Source organism: Prunus mume, linkage group LG6 (assembly GCF_029339155.1).
Source record: "Prunus mume cultivar Tortuosa linkage group LG6, ASM2933915v1, whole genome shotgun sequence".
Classification (NCBI taxonomy): domain Eukaryota; kingdom Viridiplantae; phylum Streptophyta; class Magnoliopsida; order Rosales; family Rosaceae; genus Prunus; species Prunus mume.
The window spans coordinates 16,575,639-16,592,831 of record NC_142703.1 but is presented as its reverse complement, the minus strand read 5'-3'; the positions used below and the strand labels follow the sequence as shown (position 1 = coordinate 16,592,831).

The 17,193-nt window shown below is 35.2% G+C and overlaps 2 protein-coding genes across 4 annotated transcripts; both read right to left on the bottom strand.

Annotated features, from left to right (window-relative positions):
• Positions 1-558: 558 nt before the first annotated feature.
• Positions 559-3,585, bottom strand: LOC103335462 (uncharacterized). Of its 3 annotated transcripts, none has more exons than XM_008238471.3 (5): positions 3,206-3,585; positions 2,864-3,070; positions 1,702-1,785; positions 1,477-1,606; positions 559-1,101 (listed from the first exon to the last, which is right to left on the bottom strand). In XM_008238471.3, the coding sequence occupies exons 1-5, from the start codon at positions 3,469-3,471 to the stop codon at positions 907-909; spliced, it is 882 nt and encodes a 293-aa protein (XP_008236693.2). In that variant the 5' UTR covers positions 3,472-3,585; the 3' UTR covers positions 559-906. The 3 variants fall into 3 exon arrangements, with proteins under 3 accessions (XP_008236693.2, XP_088910043.1, XP_088910044.1); XM_089053917.1 differs by having other exon boundaries at positions 862-1,101; positions 1,494-1,606; XM_089053918.1 differs by having other exon boundaries at positions 887-1,101; positions 1,508-1,606.
• Positions 3,586-6,595: 3,010 nt separating this feature from the next.
• LOC103335464 (phox domain-containing protein) lies at positions 6,596-16,894 on the bottom strand. Its single transcript, XM_008238473.3, has 15 exons — positions 16,375-16,894; positions 15,519-15,924; positions 15,245-15,422; positions 15,019-15,158; positions 13,608-14,466; positions 13,335-13,435; positions 12,583-12,727; positions 12,419-12,487; positions 12,258-12,303; positions 11,078-11,517; positions 9,987-10,066; positions 9,019-9,154; positions 8,093-8,267; positions 7,271-7,353; positions 6,596-7,178 (listed from the first exon to the last, which is right to left on the bottom strand). The coding sequence occupies exons 1-15, from the start codon at positions 16,472-16,474 to the stop codon at positions 7,053-7,055; spliced, it is 3,084 nt and encodes a 1,027-aa protein (XP_008236695.2). The 5' UTR covers positions 16,475-16,894; the 3' UTR covers positions 6,596-7,052.
• Between the last annotated feature and the right edge of the window lie 299 nt (positions 16,895-17,193).

Here is a 17,193-nt window from a genome sequence, read left to right as displayed (position 1 = left end):
AACAAGCCAACATTAAATATACATTTTGTATGACCATATTGTCCTAATTGACAATTTAGAATTACAATATAGCATTAAATGCATTCTTTTTTCATTTGATTTAATATGGTTATAATTGAAAAATTAAACAAACTTTGTTTTACATTCCGATACAAACCAAACATGTGAAAGGAAATAAAGTGGTATTTCTTAATTACTTTCCCAGGATTACCAAATATGATAAATGAATCTTCATTTCTCATCCCTTAAAAAATGACATGAGAAGTGATTTCCCTCAAATATCTTATGTGAACCAGTGTGACATATTAAGGTCGTATAATTTGAAAAACAGCTCGGTTTTCTTTTCCACCTATTCAATAGTTTTTTTTTCCTTTCATTTTTTTCATTTTCAAGCATTCAAGTCCCAAAATCAAGTGTGCAATAGACTCATATACTCCCTCGTAAAAGCTTATCTGCCTACTGGGTTTTTGTAAAACTGCATTGAAATCATAGAAATGTTGTTCAATTGTCTCAAATCCGAAGATTGAGTCGCTCACCACTCAACAGCACTCTCCGATCTTGAAAAGGATAGTTAATATATTTGAGTGAAATCAGTAACTCCACAAAATATTACAGATGTGGCCTTCTTTGCTGTCCTGCTAACAAAAGAGGAATATTTGTGCTCAAAAAGAGTTCGGTGTCTCCAAAATTTCACCAGTTGATCCAAGACTACTTAGTATTAAGAACAGGCTTCATGTCAGACAATCAATAATCCAGAAATATTTAGTTCCTGCTCACCCATGTTTCTCTCCTTGGCTTTTCCTTTGCCTCACCATCATTAGCATCAGCAGCAGCAACATCATCTAGCTTACCCACATCATTGACATCAACATGCTTGATGCCCAGGAAGTGCACCTCTCCCATTTTTCATTCCATTGTGAAGAACCCCTCATCATGCCTGAGGTCCTCAGGTTGATGTCTTGTGCTTTCCAGAAATTCATCATGTGAAGATGGCTCAGATCCCTCTTCAGCAACCTCTGCACCTGAGGTTTCTGATTTTATCTGGGAATGGTGGGTTTGAATAAGATAATGCGCCACAGACTTGTAACCCAGTTTTGAGACCTGATAAATTAAAAAATTTAGCAATTGGTTATCCATGTTAACTTGTGGACTTGCTCATTATGTACCCAAATCACAGTGCCCAAACTATGTAGTGATTCTATTAAGTGAATGCATGTGTGTATGTGTATGCATTTAACTGTCTGTAGATGCATGAGTTACTGTGCTTGCATGCATGTTGTATTCTATTGCATGTTTTTCTCTTTATTTCTTTTTCATTTTTTCAAACAGATGATAGGACATTACTCAGTCTGACATGCAAGGACCTAAGAGTATCAACTGCAAAACCGTGGGGATCATGCTGGAAGAGAAGAATATTACACCAAATTATATAATGATCACAAATGCATGCAGCAACATAAGGTTGAAAGGGTTAACCTTCCAATACAGATTACCAGTGGGTTCCCACCCTTTTGCTTTACGGCAAAGATTGCAGTTGCAGATGTCCCGACAAACAGGGCAAACCCAATTAGGATTTTGGTTGGCTTCAAGCATATTCTCTCCATATCTGTGGAAGACGTAAAATTCATTGCATGTTTTTTGTAAGAATTGGAACATTAAAAGAAATGTTACTTTCAATAGGTAATTTATGAAAGAACTTACCTCGTGTATAAGCAATCTCCACATAACTGCCCTTGGACCGAGTCACATTTGCAGCAATGTGTATGCTGGCCAAGAGTTTTATGCCTGCAAGGAAGTATGTCATCTCTAAGCATACTTTACCAAGTGAAAGGACACCTTTAATTAAAAAGTCAAAGGTAAGCTCAAACAACGCATGATGAATGTATTGAACGATTAAGCAATGAACCCAGTATAACAGTAAATTTAAGCATTTTTTCTATGCTCTTGAGAAGGTACCATCTTCCTTTGGGTTATAATCATATGTATGAGCTCCTAAGCATCAGTAATCCTTGAAATCTCCTTTCCATTATAGATTTAGAAAACAAATTACTAAAGAGTATAAAATATAAAAACATGCACGAAATGCTGCAACAACCAACCAATGCACTGGAAAGCTGAAAGAAGAATAGGAAGGAACCAATCCATTGAAAGTGTACCTGGTATATTGAAAAAGTTTCAATTGGATGCATAATTTTCATAGCAATGACAAGACTTCTTTCAATGCTACATTTTCATCTATCCATATAAGTAATTTGATGAATTGAAAGCTTAAAGCCGAAAGAGGCAACAAACTTTGAATGGTTCTAAATAAAATGTGGTGTAAAGGATAAACTATTGGGAAAAGGAGAACATAAAATACATTTATTGTAAGGTCAAATGCAAGCTTGATATATTCAAAAATACAACCCAACCAAAAGGTAACAACAACAATTTATATCAGTTTGAAACTTGAAAAACTCCGGTGCTCACAGAATACTTTTAAGGACAATGATTCAAATGTCAAACGAGCCACGCGACTTTTTTCGGTTTACCATGAATGGGCTAAGCTTGCAGACTTACAGTTAACTATATCTAAAATTTTAGAACGTACTGCATAACTTGACATGTTAAAATTTGATAACGTTGTTAAGAACATCATTATCAGCTAGTCAATTAAAGCCGGTTCAACTAATCCCTATAAAGCATTAAATCTTTTCAGAGTTCAAGATCACACCTTTACCAAATAAACATCAGAAATAATATTTGTGGCAAGTTTACAACAATGCAAAAAATATCCAGTCCCAGGGGACTACAACAAACACAATGAGTCATCTTCAATTGTTATAAGAAAAGCAAGAAACCCATCACATGAGTCATGAACTACCTGCATTGGTGGCAAGTTTCTCCCTTAACCAAATCCACACCCAGGGGCCAGCTTGTATTACAATCCCCCAACTGCTTCTCATGTTCCTCTGTATAAACCTCTTGCTTTGAGCCCTCCTTGATATAAATATTAATACTCTCTGAGGTATCTTCCTTCTCTTTAGGCTTTCTAATTTCTACATAACTTACTGGAGCCACAGTCTTCAACCTAACAAAAACAAAAAACGCTTTTTTGAAAAAGAAAATCCTTTAAAGTTTGAACCTTTCCTACCATTTTCTTTTGCGTTTTCCTGGAACCCAAACAAGAGGGTCTTTAAAACGAAAGAGGAGAAAAGTGGGCTACCTAGAAGAGCGCCTTGGGGACTTGTGGATTTTGGTCTGAACAGACGAATCTCTCTGACTCTGGGAACGTTTTGGAGTGGCAGCTTTGGGCTTCAGCTTCAGAGCAAGGTCCAAAATTCCCAGCTTCTGCAATCTCTCCTTGTTCTCTTTGATCCTTTGGTCCCTGAACTGCTCGTACCCAGAAACCCCAGCAGTTCCATTCTCTACGGTTCCTTCAACGCTGTTCATTTCCGAGGTGCCTTGGTCTCGATTTCTCTGAACCACCATTGAAAACAGTGGACTCTGTCAACGACATTGGCAAAAACGAAAGTATATTTTATAAGAAATTGATGTGCTTGAAAACAAAAAACAAACAAAAAACAAGAGAGAGATAGAGAGGCGGCAATACACATTACAAATGGGGAAATTATAGTGATATTTAGTCATATACTTATTTTTAGCATTAATAATATAGATAAATTTTAAATTATTTAATTTTTATAAAAAACTAAAAAAAAAATTCCAAAAATGACAGCTAACCTTATTGAATTTAATTTTGATTGTTAAATTACTTCGATGCCCAATTAAGTGTTTTGGGCTTTTTTAATGAGGTTTTGGAGTTGGGTTTGTTTAAGAAATCAATTGCAGTTTTGTAATTTAAAAGAAGTTAAAAGCTTTTGTTATGTTGTAAATGGGCTTTGGGTGTGTTTCTAAAGTCAATTTCTTATAACTTTTTTCTATTTTATAATTTGAGCTCCTATATTGGGTATAATAGTAAATCTCTCGAAATTATATTGGGTTGGGAACTACTAAAATGCTTTCTAGAATCAGCAATAAATTACTCCCCCCAATCTTCCTATTTTGCCCTGAAATGAAACTAATGAATAAATAATAAATAAAACTCCCAGCAAATCTGAGCGCTTCTTTTTTTTTATTAGTTGCTAGAGTTAGGAATGGAGAGGGGGCAAAGCACACACATGCGAGTCCTATAGGGACTTGAATCCTTGACCACTTAAGAGCACACTAAAGATCTGGACAATTTAGAAACCTATTAAATTTACATCAAATTGCCTAATAATTCACGGTGACCAAGTTTAATGAACCTAGGTAAAATCTTACTGTACTTATGTAGAAACATGATCTTAAGTTGAATGGTTTTTATTTTTATCAAAATATCTAAGTTGAACACTAAGAGAGTCTAAAACACTTTGAGAAAAAATAAAGAGGATAACGTGGACAAATAACTAAGATGGGGCTAAAATGAAATGATGACTACTATGTACACAGAATGGGAAAAATATGAATAAAATATGTACATGTTTTATTTGGTAAAATTTTGGCAAGATACAACTAACAAGTTCAGCCACTTTATAATATTTTAATATAATTTATTTAAATATTTAAATATATATTATTATTTTTCAATAATATGTGAAAAATTATGTGTATAATACATGAATTTTGTATGTATTTTTCAAAATTTTATAAAAAATATGTGTATTAAGTGTGAAAAATATGTATGTACATGTTTGCTTTTTTTTAAAGGTGCCTTTTACCGAGTCTTTAAGATGTGTATGAAACGGAAGTATTATTGAAAAATATGTATATACGTGCATAATACGAGTATTAAACGAAAATATACTGACTAGGGTTCTGCTTTTGGGAAATCAATTAATATTCATTGATGCACACCAAAGAGCTCAACAATGATAAAACTGAAGTAGAAGCAACAAGCATGGCACCAAAGAGTTTTTTTTTCTCATTGAGAATGCAAATATATAGGTCATGTGACGAGAGACAGAGAGTGGGAGAGTGACCCACAAAGTAGAACAACTATGAAAGCAAGCTTATGCACAAAAGCTACCACAAAATTAAAAACAGTGAAATGAAAAGAATGACAAATACTAGATGCCAGTGATACAATTAAGAAATAAAAAGTTTAAAATATAAATGATAAATGCAGTTTATATATATATATATATATATATAAATCAAGCGATATAGAAATGATAAATGATGACTATTTGAGCTACAAAGCCCCTTACAAATAAAAATCCATTTAAAATTTGATAATATATGCTACAACTCATAAAAAAATGTGGATTATCACAAATTAGAGTTTTCTTCGACAAAAAGATATTATAGAAAGAAGAAACAACATAAATCTAGAGAAATAAAACAAAATCTGATGCTTAATATGTATGTTGACATAGACAAAGAATCAGAGGAATAAAATCAATTCTTAATCTTACACAAGGGATTAGTCTAATATGTATTTAGACAAGGAATAGTATAGTTGTATCTAATTTCTTTAAATACATTATCTAAATTGCAAGTACGAACATTTGTGTATTATAGAAAATTGTATATATTTTTATTTTTACTATTGAACAATCAAACATGAGAACGAGAATAAGTAATACTTTCATATTTACGAGTATTTTCAAACACTAGAATGGGAGTCATTTGTTTTCATCCGCTAAAATGAGTTTAGGAACGACATCCTCATAGAATTGGTTATGAGTGCGTACTTGTAAAAGTGGTAAAGTTCATATATGATATAACAACTCCCATAAATAGCGCGTCCACCTTCCGTCTTAGAACTATAATCTAGAAGTTCTCTTATGGCAATATTGATACAATTCTTGCAATCTACATCAGAAAGATCCCCAGTGCATTCAACTACACCATAAACCGTGCCTTTTTCTGATACTTTTAGCTGCCCATGAGCATGCAGCGATCCACGAACAACTTTGTCACATAATTGGATTAAGACTTGATGCACTTTCTTTTGAATGAACTTGGCATTATAAAGGGATTTACGATTTTTCAAATAAATCTCGTTATCCATGTCAATTTTACTAAAGAAATTTTCATCTGAGTATTTTAGGATGCAACCTACCATCCAAATTATAGCTCCTCGACTTCGAGGGCAATGCTTGCCAATTTTTTGGGTTGCTCATGACACCTATCCGGTAAAGAGTTCTTAAAACATATTAAAATCATTGAAAATTCTTATATAACTATTGGAAAAGAGAAAATAATCCATAAAACAATCTTTTCATTGTGTGATTGCAAGTCTGAGACGTTTTTCTGTTTCCCCCCCTGACATATCAGAGCGGGCGTTTTTCGTTTCTTATCTGTAGGGAAATAAATTGAAAGCTCTTGCTCAAATACAAATACCGATCGCTTCAAAAAGTGATCGTGTTAACATGGATAACACTTCAAATTGGTCTAAGCTAACAGAATAACGATCTTTGAAGGGCTCTTCTCATTGTCTTCACAAATTCTTCACAAATTTAGGACTTACGTAAACTTGTATCCAATACAAATACAAATGCATTTTTAACCGTTGGATTGACGAGTTTACGTAAATCTGAAGAAATCAGAAGCAAAAACAAACATATTCATCTTTGAAAAATTGAATTGCTTTATAACTAAAACCAAAATAGGCTCATTTCTCACTGTTGCATTACATAATGATGAATGCACCATTACGGATCATATTTCTTGAGTTTGCAACAGTATAAAAACCCCCACAAAAGGGTATCAACTTCACCACGCAGAAGCTATACAAAAAGAAGATGACGCCTGTACACACCCTACATCTACATTTTTGTACAGTTAAAACGCGAGAGACAGCGTAAAACAGGACCATTTCTCACATTCTCAAAAAAATTTGTAAACTTCAACTTCATGACTTTCTGTTCACTTACCTACATAGAAAATACCACAGGCAATGCCGAGAGAATTGGATCATGTGCTCTTGAGTCTTGCCTATCTTGGAAGGTACCTTGGTATTTGAGCTTTGTGATCATTGAGAAGTTAAACAGCAACAATCAAGTGGAAGGACGGACATAAGATCTTCGCTAAACAGTTTCATTAACACCCATCGTCTGATGAACATCAAGAACAAGATCTCGCAGCTCAGGAAAAATTGAAACGAGCGACAATTCAAGTATGGCATATGCAAGTTGCTTCACGCAGATAGTAGACTGCAGTTCATAATAATCCACAATCACCATATGCGGTTTGAAACCTAACAAACTAAATTGCAGCAGACAATGCAAAAGGATGAGAGACTAACCTGAGTGAAATAATAAATGTCTCTTGCACAACGTCTGTACTGCTTATGCCCGATTAAGCTGACTAAGGCAGTTGGAGTTCCATCTGTCACAATTGTGGATCAGTTTGTTTCTTTTCATGTAGTAGTCAGAGCAATTAGACAATGACACAAGCAGTTCTAGTCTTCACACTACTCTAACAATCATGGAATACTTTATGATATATATAACATATGTATATACACATGAATCAAGCCAGAAAAATGAATGTATGTACGTATATAACAAGAAAGTGGCAGAAGATTCACGAGTTGTCACAGAATTCTGGTGCCGGAAACTTTGTTTCACCTCTCCTGAACAAGAAGCTGTGACAACTGAAAGAGTGTATTTTTCATGAAATATAGTTCTAGACTCACATAACTGTAGAATTAATATATTCCAGTTCTTTGGTATCTTTGTATTCATAAGATTGTAAGTTTCACATGAAAAGTGATGATTAACCTATATCTAAGAGCAATTTAGCCATTTTTTCTATGTTAAAATAGTCGAACTCTCAAAATCCTACAACTCTCAGAATTCAACACGTTATCAGAGGCCCTTGCTACAATCCTAGGTATTCAATATAAGCACTTATCAGAAACCGAAAAGAAATAAATAATTATAGTCCAAGAAAATTTGGAGAAAGAACAGATAAGAGTACTTGAACCTAAAAAGTGCAATAATAACTTCTGGAAAACAGATTTCACTGGTTAATGAAAAACAAGGCAGCAGAACCATTTCCATGAAGACTAATACAGCCACCAAAATTATCTATGACCAAAAAACAGATAATATTAATCACTCACCAAAGAGCATTTTTTTGATATCACTAGCTCTACGAGCAGCCTCAAGCTGCTGCTCAAAAGACCCCAGTTTATCAGCCTTACTGCCACCCAATTGACTTATATTTTGAAAAGGGTTTTCATTACCGTCTTGAGCATTTCCGACTCTAAGGAAGAATGTGCCATTGGGCCACAGAACCTAAAAGAAATACATATGATTAGAAAGCAAAAATATTTGCATATGACAACTGTGAGAATAATTTTACCTTAGAAATTTTGGAAGCACATACCAAATTTATTATGATGATTAAGAATTGAGAGTTGAGACAATCAAAATTCAACAAACAGGAATACATGAAGTCGCTCCCTTCAAATGTAACCAAAACTTTTACCAGCTTCAAGAGAAGCAGTTCTAAAGAAAAAATATAACAATAAATTAAAGACAAAAAAGAACTTGCAACAGGAGTTCTGTTTTTCACTGCTCAACACAAACATTTATGAGGTGGATAAAAGGTTTTGTGGTTGAACCCTTGAGCAAGGTCGTTTTGCATGACATCTTAATGTAGATATATTTTCTTCTATGTTCTTAACTTAAGCTTGAGTCAGGCCAACATTGCAATTGCAATATGTATATAACCAGTCGAATATTTTGAGGGCAAAAGTATGCACAATGACTAAGCCTGCAGAGGTTGGACTGACTTACCCAATAGACCTAATCCCTTTCCATTTCAGAAATCTACCGAGGAAAGTGCAGGCAAAGGTGACTCCATTTACATAATATATGTAGTAGACTAATATGCAAAAATATTTATTCATATAACTATTCTTCTGCAGTATTCATCTAAGCTTGGACTGAATTCTTCTAATTGCATTTACAGCTTACATCTCTAAGTTGGTATAAAATATTATTTCAGTAAAATGAAGATGTTTATAATTGGTTCAGTACTTACATCTTTAAGCCACCGAATTCCCGAAGCAATAGTATCCTCCCTCCGAAGCCAATGAATCTGCGTCAAGAGCCAGTCATCAATAGCATCCTCCATCATTAACTGTAATATTTGTTTTGATATCCAAAAGACCTGTCTTCTGCATGAACAAATATAAGCACGTGTGAAAGACCAATCATTTACTGTAATTACACACGTTACAGCACTAGTGCATAACATCATGCTTTATACAATTCGACCAGTACTTGGGACATGGTCTGCAGACTAAAAGGAATTAAGAAAAGAAGTCTTATAAGCTATAGACAGTTGCTCATACAAAAAGGGGAGAACAAAATGACAACAATTCTGAAAATCGTAAGTTATTGACCACATAAAATAGAAAGAAAAAAGAAATATTTATCACTAAAATTAAAGCAGAACCATGGGAGAACAAATTCAAATCAATTGTTAAAAAAAGGAAGAGATGAGCAACCGAAAGAAAGAAAAGCACAACAAAGAGAAGCACAACAAAGAGAAGTGGCACAGAGAATAACCAATCTATAAAACTTTGCCATGATGGCATATGATGTTTCCTTTCAACGTTTACAAGAAAACAGGGTGGAGATAAGAGTTTTTTACTTTTTGAATGGTGGACTGCTTGCCCACTTCTGGACAACGCTGTTGTACTTCACCTACTTTATTAAATGAAAACAAAACTGGATACTGGTTTATCATGCGTGGTCCAAATGCTTTTATCCAAGATCAACTTACGAGAGCTGAAGACATACCTCAGGTACACTCAGGCATAATAAAAAGATAACAAATTAAAGATCTGGTCTCTAATATACAACAACATAATGACTACAGATTACATCATCATGCATCATCAGGACACACAACCATAATTTCCTTGAACCATTAAAAAGAAACCAGGATTTCCTAGCAATCACTAAAAACAAAAATACATCTACGTTAAGGCATGAACAGCTCACCTCAGCCAGCCCCTTCTCTTAAGCTGAAATACCTTGTCCACTAGATTCAACAGAGGTACACTAACATTGGGTGGAGTCCACTGAAAGAAACCAAGTTGTAAACATCCATATTAGACACAACCAACATGTCCTACGAAGCACTGTGGTATTTATTTAAAAATGTTGATTGGAATGGTGATCTTCAGATAAACCTATGAAAGAACCAAGTTCACTGAAAAATCTAAAACTTATACATGCAATTCCCAATTACTTTAATGGCAACCTTTCACAAGTCAGGATACTATTTTCTTATAATTCACACGTCCATATAAACCTCCTGAATCACATTTCGAAGTTCAGCAATGTACTGTTTCAATGGGCACCACCTCCTTCATTTCTAGTGTTGAGTATGCTTTAACATATATCAGGGTTGGAAACTTTCAGAATATCTTGGTGATCGAGATTTTTACTCTGGTCCAGCAGTGAAAAACTGGAATGGCATCTTGTATACAAAATGTGAAAAACTGGTTGTAAATTTTAAATTCAAAATAAAATGGCATCTTGTATACAAAATCCAAAACCTAAACTTTATAACCAAAGACAGATTCCATTACGCTGGAAACAGGAGGATCCCAAATGGGCATGGAGAATATCATCATGCTACACTGGCAGAAAATTAAGAAAGTTAAAAATGGATAACAATATTAACCTATTAAGTAATTGATGGTCATATGAAATACCTAAAACTATAGTTTAGTTGTGTGAAGAAAAGGGAACATGCCGTGGAAGAGACTTCAGGTAATGATGGAAGTAGGCAAGTACTCGGAAATGGGATACCACATAAGATATTGGTGAAAATGGTCAAAAAGGTCCAACATGAAGCTACTCCTCTCACGTCTAACCCAAGCCTTTTTCCTAAGAAATTGAGTCAACTACGGAAGTCCATTTCTCAAAATACTTCAAGGTGGTTAACACGAATTCTTTTCTACCAGTCAGCCCTATCAAATGCTAGTTAGCAGTCTAGTGGCTTACATGCCAAAAACCAACATGAATTTGTTTACCATAATCAACAAATTTAGGATACTAAGTATCATGACAGTGAACAATAATACCTCAGGTGGCATTCCAACTGGATCCTCCAAATTTCTGGAGGTTGCTGTAAAATTTGCTGCAGGAAAGCCACCCTCCCCAGCTAAATCATCTTTCTTCTCCGAACCTAAGCTCCTTGTATGTATAACCCTGCATGGATAACCCTTGGAGTTCAATTCATTATCTGAATGCCACCCATTTTCTTGTGCACCAGATCCTGCTTCCTCAGGGTCACAACTTTTATCTTTATCACCATCCTCATTATCAGAAAAGCTATTTGTTGTTTCCACTGTATTTTGCCTAATAGCACGTACTCCTGTCTCATCTGCATTTGTGGATAAGTTCCATGCAGAAATTGAAGATGAGGCCTCAGATGTGGGAGAACCAACAACTTTACGCATTAAGCCATCTGAAACCCCTTTGAACTGGCGTACAATATCATCCACAGCATCATCCACATTGACTGCTTCAATCAAATAAAAAGAATGACCATGAAAACCTTGACTAACCGAATCTCGAAAAGCAATAAGCAAATATGAGAAATTGCCATAACACTAAAGGAAGCACCCAGATCAAGATAAAACTAAAAATAAAGATACTAGGATTTAAGACCAAGGGCAATTATGGAGAAGAAAAATTAAAAAAAAAAAAAGGTTCTTTAACATATATGGCTTTCTGAGAATTACTTTGGCGATGGATAATTACATTTTAGTTATTAACTGTATTCTGCATAAAGTAAATAAAAGAGAAAAGCCCACGTTCACTTAAGATAATTACTAAGAAGTAAGAACAAATGCCTTTTAGTGACTACTAAAATGAAAGGTTTCATGGTCCATAATATATGAATCAAAAACTGTTCTGAGCCTCTGAAAAATATTTGCTGCAGGCAGCAGAACAACTCCTTTTGAGCAAGACGAATACTTCTAAATTTATTTTTTACAAGGAAAGAAACTATTCTAAAAGATTTTCAAGGGGGTGCTAATCTGTAAAGTATTGAAAAATATAAAGGACCAAAAAATTATGAGGGATAAAATAGATAAAGGACCCCTTAATCTGGTCAAACAAGGCTCTGAAGACATATCCTTCAGTTCCATTACATCACTTGTGTTCTTCAAACATGGACACTAATTTCTGAATGTAAACATGGACACCCAAAAATATGAACAGAAAATATGTGAAAAACCACTGAGAATAACCACATACCTGCAAGAGTTCTCATCACTGAGGGAGATTTTCCAAAAGCGTAATTCTAAAACCCCCAAAAAAAAAAAAAAAGAAGATACTGTTTAGAAAAAAAGAGTGAGAGAGATATATATATAGGTGGTCATCTAAGATTCTAAAACTAAGGTCAAGACAATGAATACCTTTGAGGAACCACTTAAAAAATCCCACACTTCATGCTGTTCAGCAACATTAGCTATTGACAAGAGATCCTGGGAAAATACAGCATGAGTAAAGCAACAAGGAGAAAAGAAAGTAGAGAATGAGGAGGGGGCGAAAGAAATACATTGAAGAACCTGCATCATACCTGCAGATATTTGTCCAGCTGAATACATCGCTGATGAACAAAAGCATCCTCTGTGCTTGACGAAAATATTCTTTTGGGTGGCAACTGTAAAGTGTAATTTGGAATTTCTTTAAGATGGCGATGTAATCGCTCAAAATTCCTATATCTGCAGGTAGAACAAAAATTCATATATGGACCAGGTAATGCTGAAATAGACTTCAAGAACTTTCTGAACATATGTAAGAACAAACACACACACACACATATTTTCTCTAATGAGCACATCTTCATTTTAAGAAAAACAAGGTCCACATAGTGGGACCACCCAGCAAGAATAACTTAACAAAATCTGAATCTGTTTAGTCATCTAATTCTCATCAAGTATTTCTGGTAAACATAGAAATTATCATGATGATGATAATCAAAGGGCTAAACGATTTCCATTTAGCTCAATTTTTGCAATGATGATCGTTGAATGGAAACCTAAAAAGTGGATGGTTTGGATCATGGCATTACACTTCAAGGTGGGCCCCAACAAGTAGTTCTTACTTTTCTTTAAATTAGGACATCCGCATCAGAGGTGGATTCTGTATATGTTGTATGTGTCTGTAATTTTATTTTCATTATTTTTATGCGAGAGAGAGAGAGAGAGAGAGTGTGTGTGTGTGGGCGCCGGGGGGGGGGCATGTTTGGGCTTGTGCAAGTGCAATAAAAAGAAAATTGAAAAAAAGAAAGGAGTAATCTTGGTGTGATGATATAGATGAGAATGAAACCTTCTTTTCACAAACCAAGTTCTGTTTTCTGAATCTGTAACTGCAATTGAATAAACTGCAAAAGATTTTGACCCAAGTTTCTCAAAGTATGCGCCCATAACCTGTATAGGCATATTGGACAAAGAGTCAAGAAGCTGAAATTGTTTACATCTTCAATACTTACAATATCTGCTAGACCATTGCCAAAATTTATATCTGCTAGACCATCAAATTTATATCTTCAAAATTTATGATATCTACTAGACCATCAAATTTCACAGAAAAAATGCTTACCCGGCATCTGAGCTTGGGAACTTGTTGTCCCACACAATGGACTACCATATCTGAGGCACTCTTACCAACATGCTCTTCTCTGTGCTTGCCAAACTCAGGGCTATAAAACTCTGATATGATAGACCCTCCACCTTCTGTGAGTGCCCTTTTTGTGTCTGGTTGGATTTTTAAAGCAGAAGTGCTATTTGATCTTTTAAGCCTAATTTTATTTCCATCAGCAGCAAGGCTTCCAATGTCCTCCAATTCATCAACAAGATTCCCACCCTCAGCATATGATTTTTTGCTGGGATCCAAAGAGAACTGCATCTCTTTTTTGGTCCCATCACTCAATTGAGAATCTAAACTTGTCTCACGTGTCAGCTTCACAATAGATTTATCCTCTATTCCTGTAGAAATTTCATGCCTGTCAGCTTCCATTTCGTTCCCTAACTTTCTAGCAGGTACAGCACTATCTACTCCAGAACTCACAGGTGTATGTGGTGTATGTTCCTGAGTTGCTCTTATCTTTTTCTTGTGCTCTTTTCTTTTGTAATTTCTCCCTTTCGTCCACATGTTTTCAAGATTTTCAGGAGCAAGAACTTCAGTCCTTCTCTGTGTCGCAGCCTCCAAAATTCTTGCCCAATCAGCAGGCCGCGGCTGCAAAGGATCTTCCTGGAATGGGTTATAATCCGAGGACTTTTCTCTCTGATTGTCAACTTTAGACAATATCATATCAGTTCTTTGATTAAAGGTTGCATATTTGTTCAATGGAGAACCATGATCAGGTATACCCCCTGCAGTTGACTGGTCACCCGCTACCACTTTAGTGATTTCATCTTTAATGGCTAGCAAAATGTATTCAATCAATTCGTTGATATACCTGAATAAAGGAAAATTGTATGTTAAAATGGCTAAATTTGTGTAAGCGATAGGAAAGGAGTGGAAAAATCTGTACCATTTATGTTATTAAATTGGAGGCACGTATCATTATTATGCTGTTATACACATATACGCCCACTTATAAGATCAGATGCTCCTAAGCTCTAAATCATGGCATAAATAGATCATAATAAAATAACAATAATAATAATAATAATCCAATACAAGATTTCAACCACGGTTCTGTAATATATGTTTAAAAATCTGGAAAAACAAAATAAATAAAGGTTTAGCCTAGGCCATCAGGTGCTTTCTATAGAATATAGATAGTAAATGACAGTTTGATGCTTCTGAACAGTTTTACATGACAATACCTTCCAGGAGAATTTAGCACCCTCAAGACAGAAAAGAAAAAGGAAAAAACTAAACTAAATGGCAATACCTTTGAGGAGAATTTAACACCCTATAGACAGCAAAAAAACATAAACTAAACTAAAAACTGAAAAACAAAAATAAATAAGGTAATATTAAATTAAACTATTCAATAACATACCCAGGGCTTGCGAAATTCAGAACAGGTTGGATTACCAAGCTTGTAAGAAGTTCTCTGGCAATAGATCGCACCACTGGACATTGAGCTTCTCGTGGCCTTAAAACCACAGCTAACACTCCACCCATCAGCCGCTGAAGAACCTATGGAAGATAAAGAGCATCAACCTAAATCCAAGAGATAAAATCTAAAAACAAAACTTATTTCTGTAAGAACACTCCACTCACACCTTGTACTCACTCTCAGGTGATATCAATGCAGGATGGAGCTCCTTTGAAGCCATGAGATGATGTTTTAACCTATCATCTCTCTCCTCCGAAGACAAAGTTTTCATAACATCAACACCTATAGCAGCTTGGTTTTTTCTGAAAAGCTCCATATGATCCCCTATTAAATCAATTATATCCCTGAAACATACGAAAGCCATTAATTATGTTTCTTTAATGATAAAAGTGTTTTAACAACTTGCAAATGATTCACTTCCACAAGAAACAGAAGGATACCTTGTCAGCAAGTCAACAAGGTTTATCTCTTTAACTCTTCCTGATACTTCACCAAGAGCATCCATGATTATCACACGTATTTGCTCTGGAGCCTCCTTGTCTGGTGTTATATCTGAATACCATAAATCAATCACGAAATCCTTTAAAATTTTGTCAATGAAATCACTCATCGCATCCTCTACGATTGGAGAACCAATTTTCCTCTTCCACCTTGGTGGTGGAGGCCCGGTAGAAAGGCGTGGATCATTGACCGACAACTGTTTCTTCTCCAAATGAGACAAATATGACTGCGGTCGAACAGGTCTTTGAACCTTCCAATGGAATTCCACATTATTTAATAGAAAACGTAATGCGGAAACCAACAAAATTGATATTGGTATATTCATCCACATTGATTTACTCGAATCTGTGAGGAATGACAAAGAATTGGAGTCAGGAAAAAAACTCTTTTAAGAGTGAAAAAGACCACATTTTCAAGAGAACCAACCAATTTTCACAACACAGACTACCATAATTCTAACCTGCACTTGTTTACAGATATTTTAGAAACTTGAAACTATGTTATGACTTTAGCTGAGTATAATATACATATGATGAAGAAATCATAGATAATATGTAAAATCCAACATTGTATTTTCACTTGATTATTTTCGACCAGTTTCTCGGAAGCTAAACACAGAGTTATGAGTTAGCTACTGATTCTTAATTCTTGGAATAAAAAGCAACTTAGATACAATCAGAAATCATCAACCACCCCAAGAAAAGCAATAATTTCATGAACTACAGCAAATTTGTAACAAAACCGAAACAAAGAAAGAACAAAAAAATCCAATTTGCATCAGATTGGAGCACTTACGGGACAGGAAGTAGGTAACGCAGAAGACAAACAAGGCCCACCAAACCACTCGGAGCTTAATCTCCTCGATCAGATCTTGTATGGTCTGCATGGGCTTCATCTTGTTCCCCGAAACCCTAGAATCCCACTTCAATTCGCTAAAAGTAAAACGAACTCCAACCCAATAAAATTCCGCAATCCGAGTCAAATCCTTGAAAGTTGGAAACTTCAAAGCTTCAACACCAAGCAAGATCAACCGTGGACCCTTCCCTTGCCAAAGGGTCCTGTCTGGTTCCCGAGCTCGAAGAAATTGCTTCACGGAGTAACAGAGAAGAAGAAGAAGAAGACGAAGACTAATCTGGAATTCGTTTGGGTCTTTGATTTTGATTCACCCTCTCTTTCTTTTATTACTTGATTAATTTCAATATTTTTTCTCTATTTATTTTCTTTTTTCACAAAATATGTATTATACTGTGAGCTGTTGTGTACGGAGGAAACGGAAGAAGAATCAGATACAGGAGAGAGAGAGAGAGAGAGAGAGCGGTAGTTCGTTAACGGTTAACCCGGTTAAGCGCATCCTTGTAAAGTCTGGGTGTCCGACCGGTTGGACCGGTTTGGCTTCGCTGTGCTCTCTCCACGTTATTGCCATAATACAAAACATTAATGAGAAGGTGGATTAAATCATGTGTGGGGCCCATTCACGCATTTTGACGTGAGTTTAAGCAATAATTATTTTCCAAATTGTTTTGTTTTGTTTAATGAAATTGGCACGTGGGAACAGTTTTAAATTAAATTACAGTTTTGTCGATGACCACTAAGGAGTAAAAAAGTGAGTTGTCT

Bases quoted from the DNA above. Each gene is read 5' to 3' on its own strand.
- LOC103335464 (XM_008238473.3), bottom strand. From the start codon at position 16,474: ATGAAGCCCATGCAGACCATACAAGATCTGATCGAGGAGATTAAGCTC. The intron at 15,423-15,518 runs GTATCCTTCTGT...CGTATGTTTCAG, and splicing joins CTTGTTGACTTGCTGACAAG to GGATATAATTGATTTAATAG. The intron at 7,354-8,092 runs GTGAGTGATTAA...CAATTGTGACAG, and splicing joins TATCAAAAAAATGCTCTTTG to ATGGAACTCCAACTGCCTTA.
- LOC103335462 (XM_008238471.3), bottom strand. From the start codon at position 3,471: ATGGTGGTTCAGAGAAATCGAGACCAAGGCACCTCGGAAATGAACAGC. The intron at 3,071-3,205 runs GTAGCCCACTTT...TGTTTTTGTTAG, and splicing joins TCCCCAAGGCGCTCTTCTAG to GTTGAAGACTGTGGCTCCAG. The intron at 1,786-2,863 runs GTAGTTCATGAC...ACTTCCTTGCAG, and splicing joins GAAACTTGCCACCAATGCAG to GCATAAAACTCTTGGCCAGC.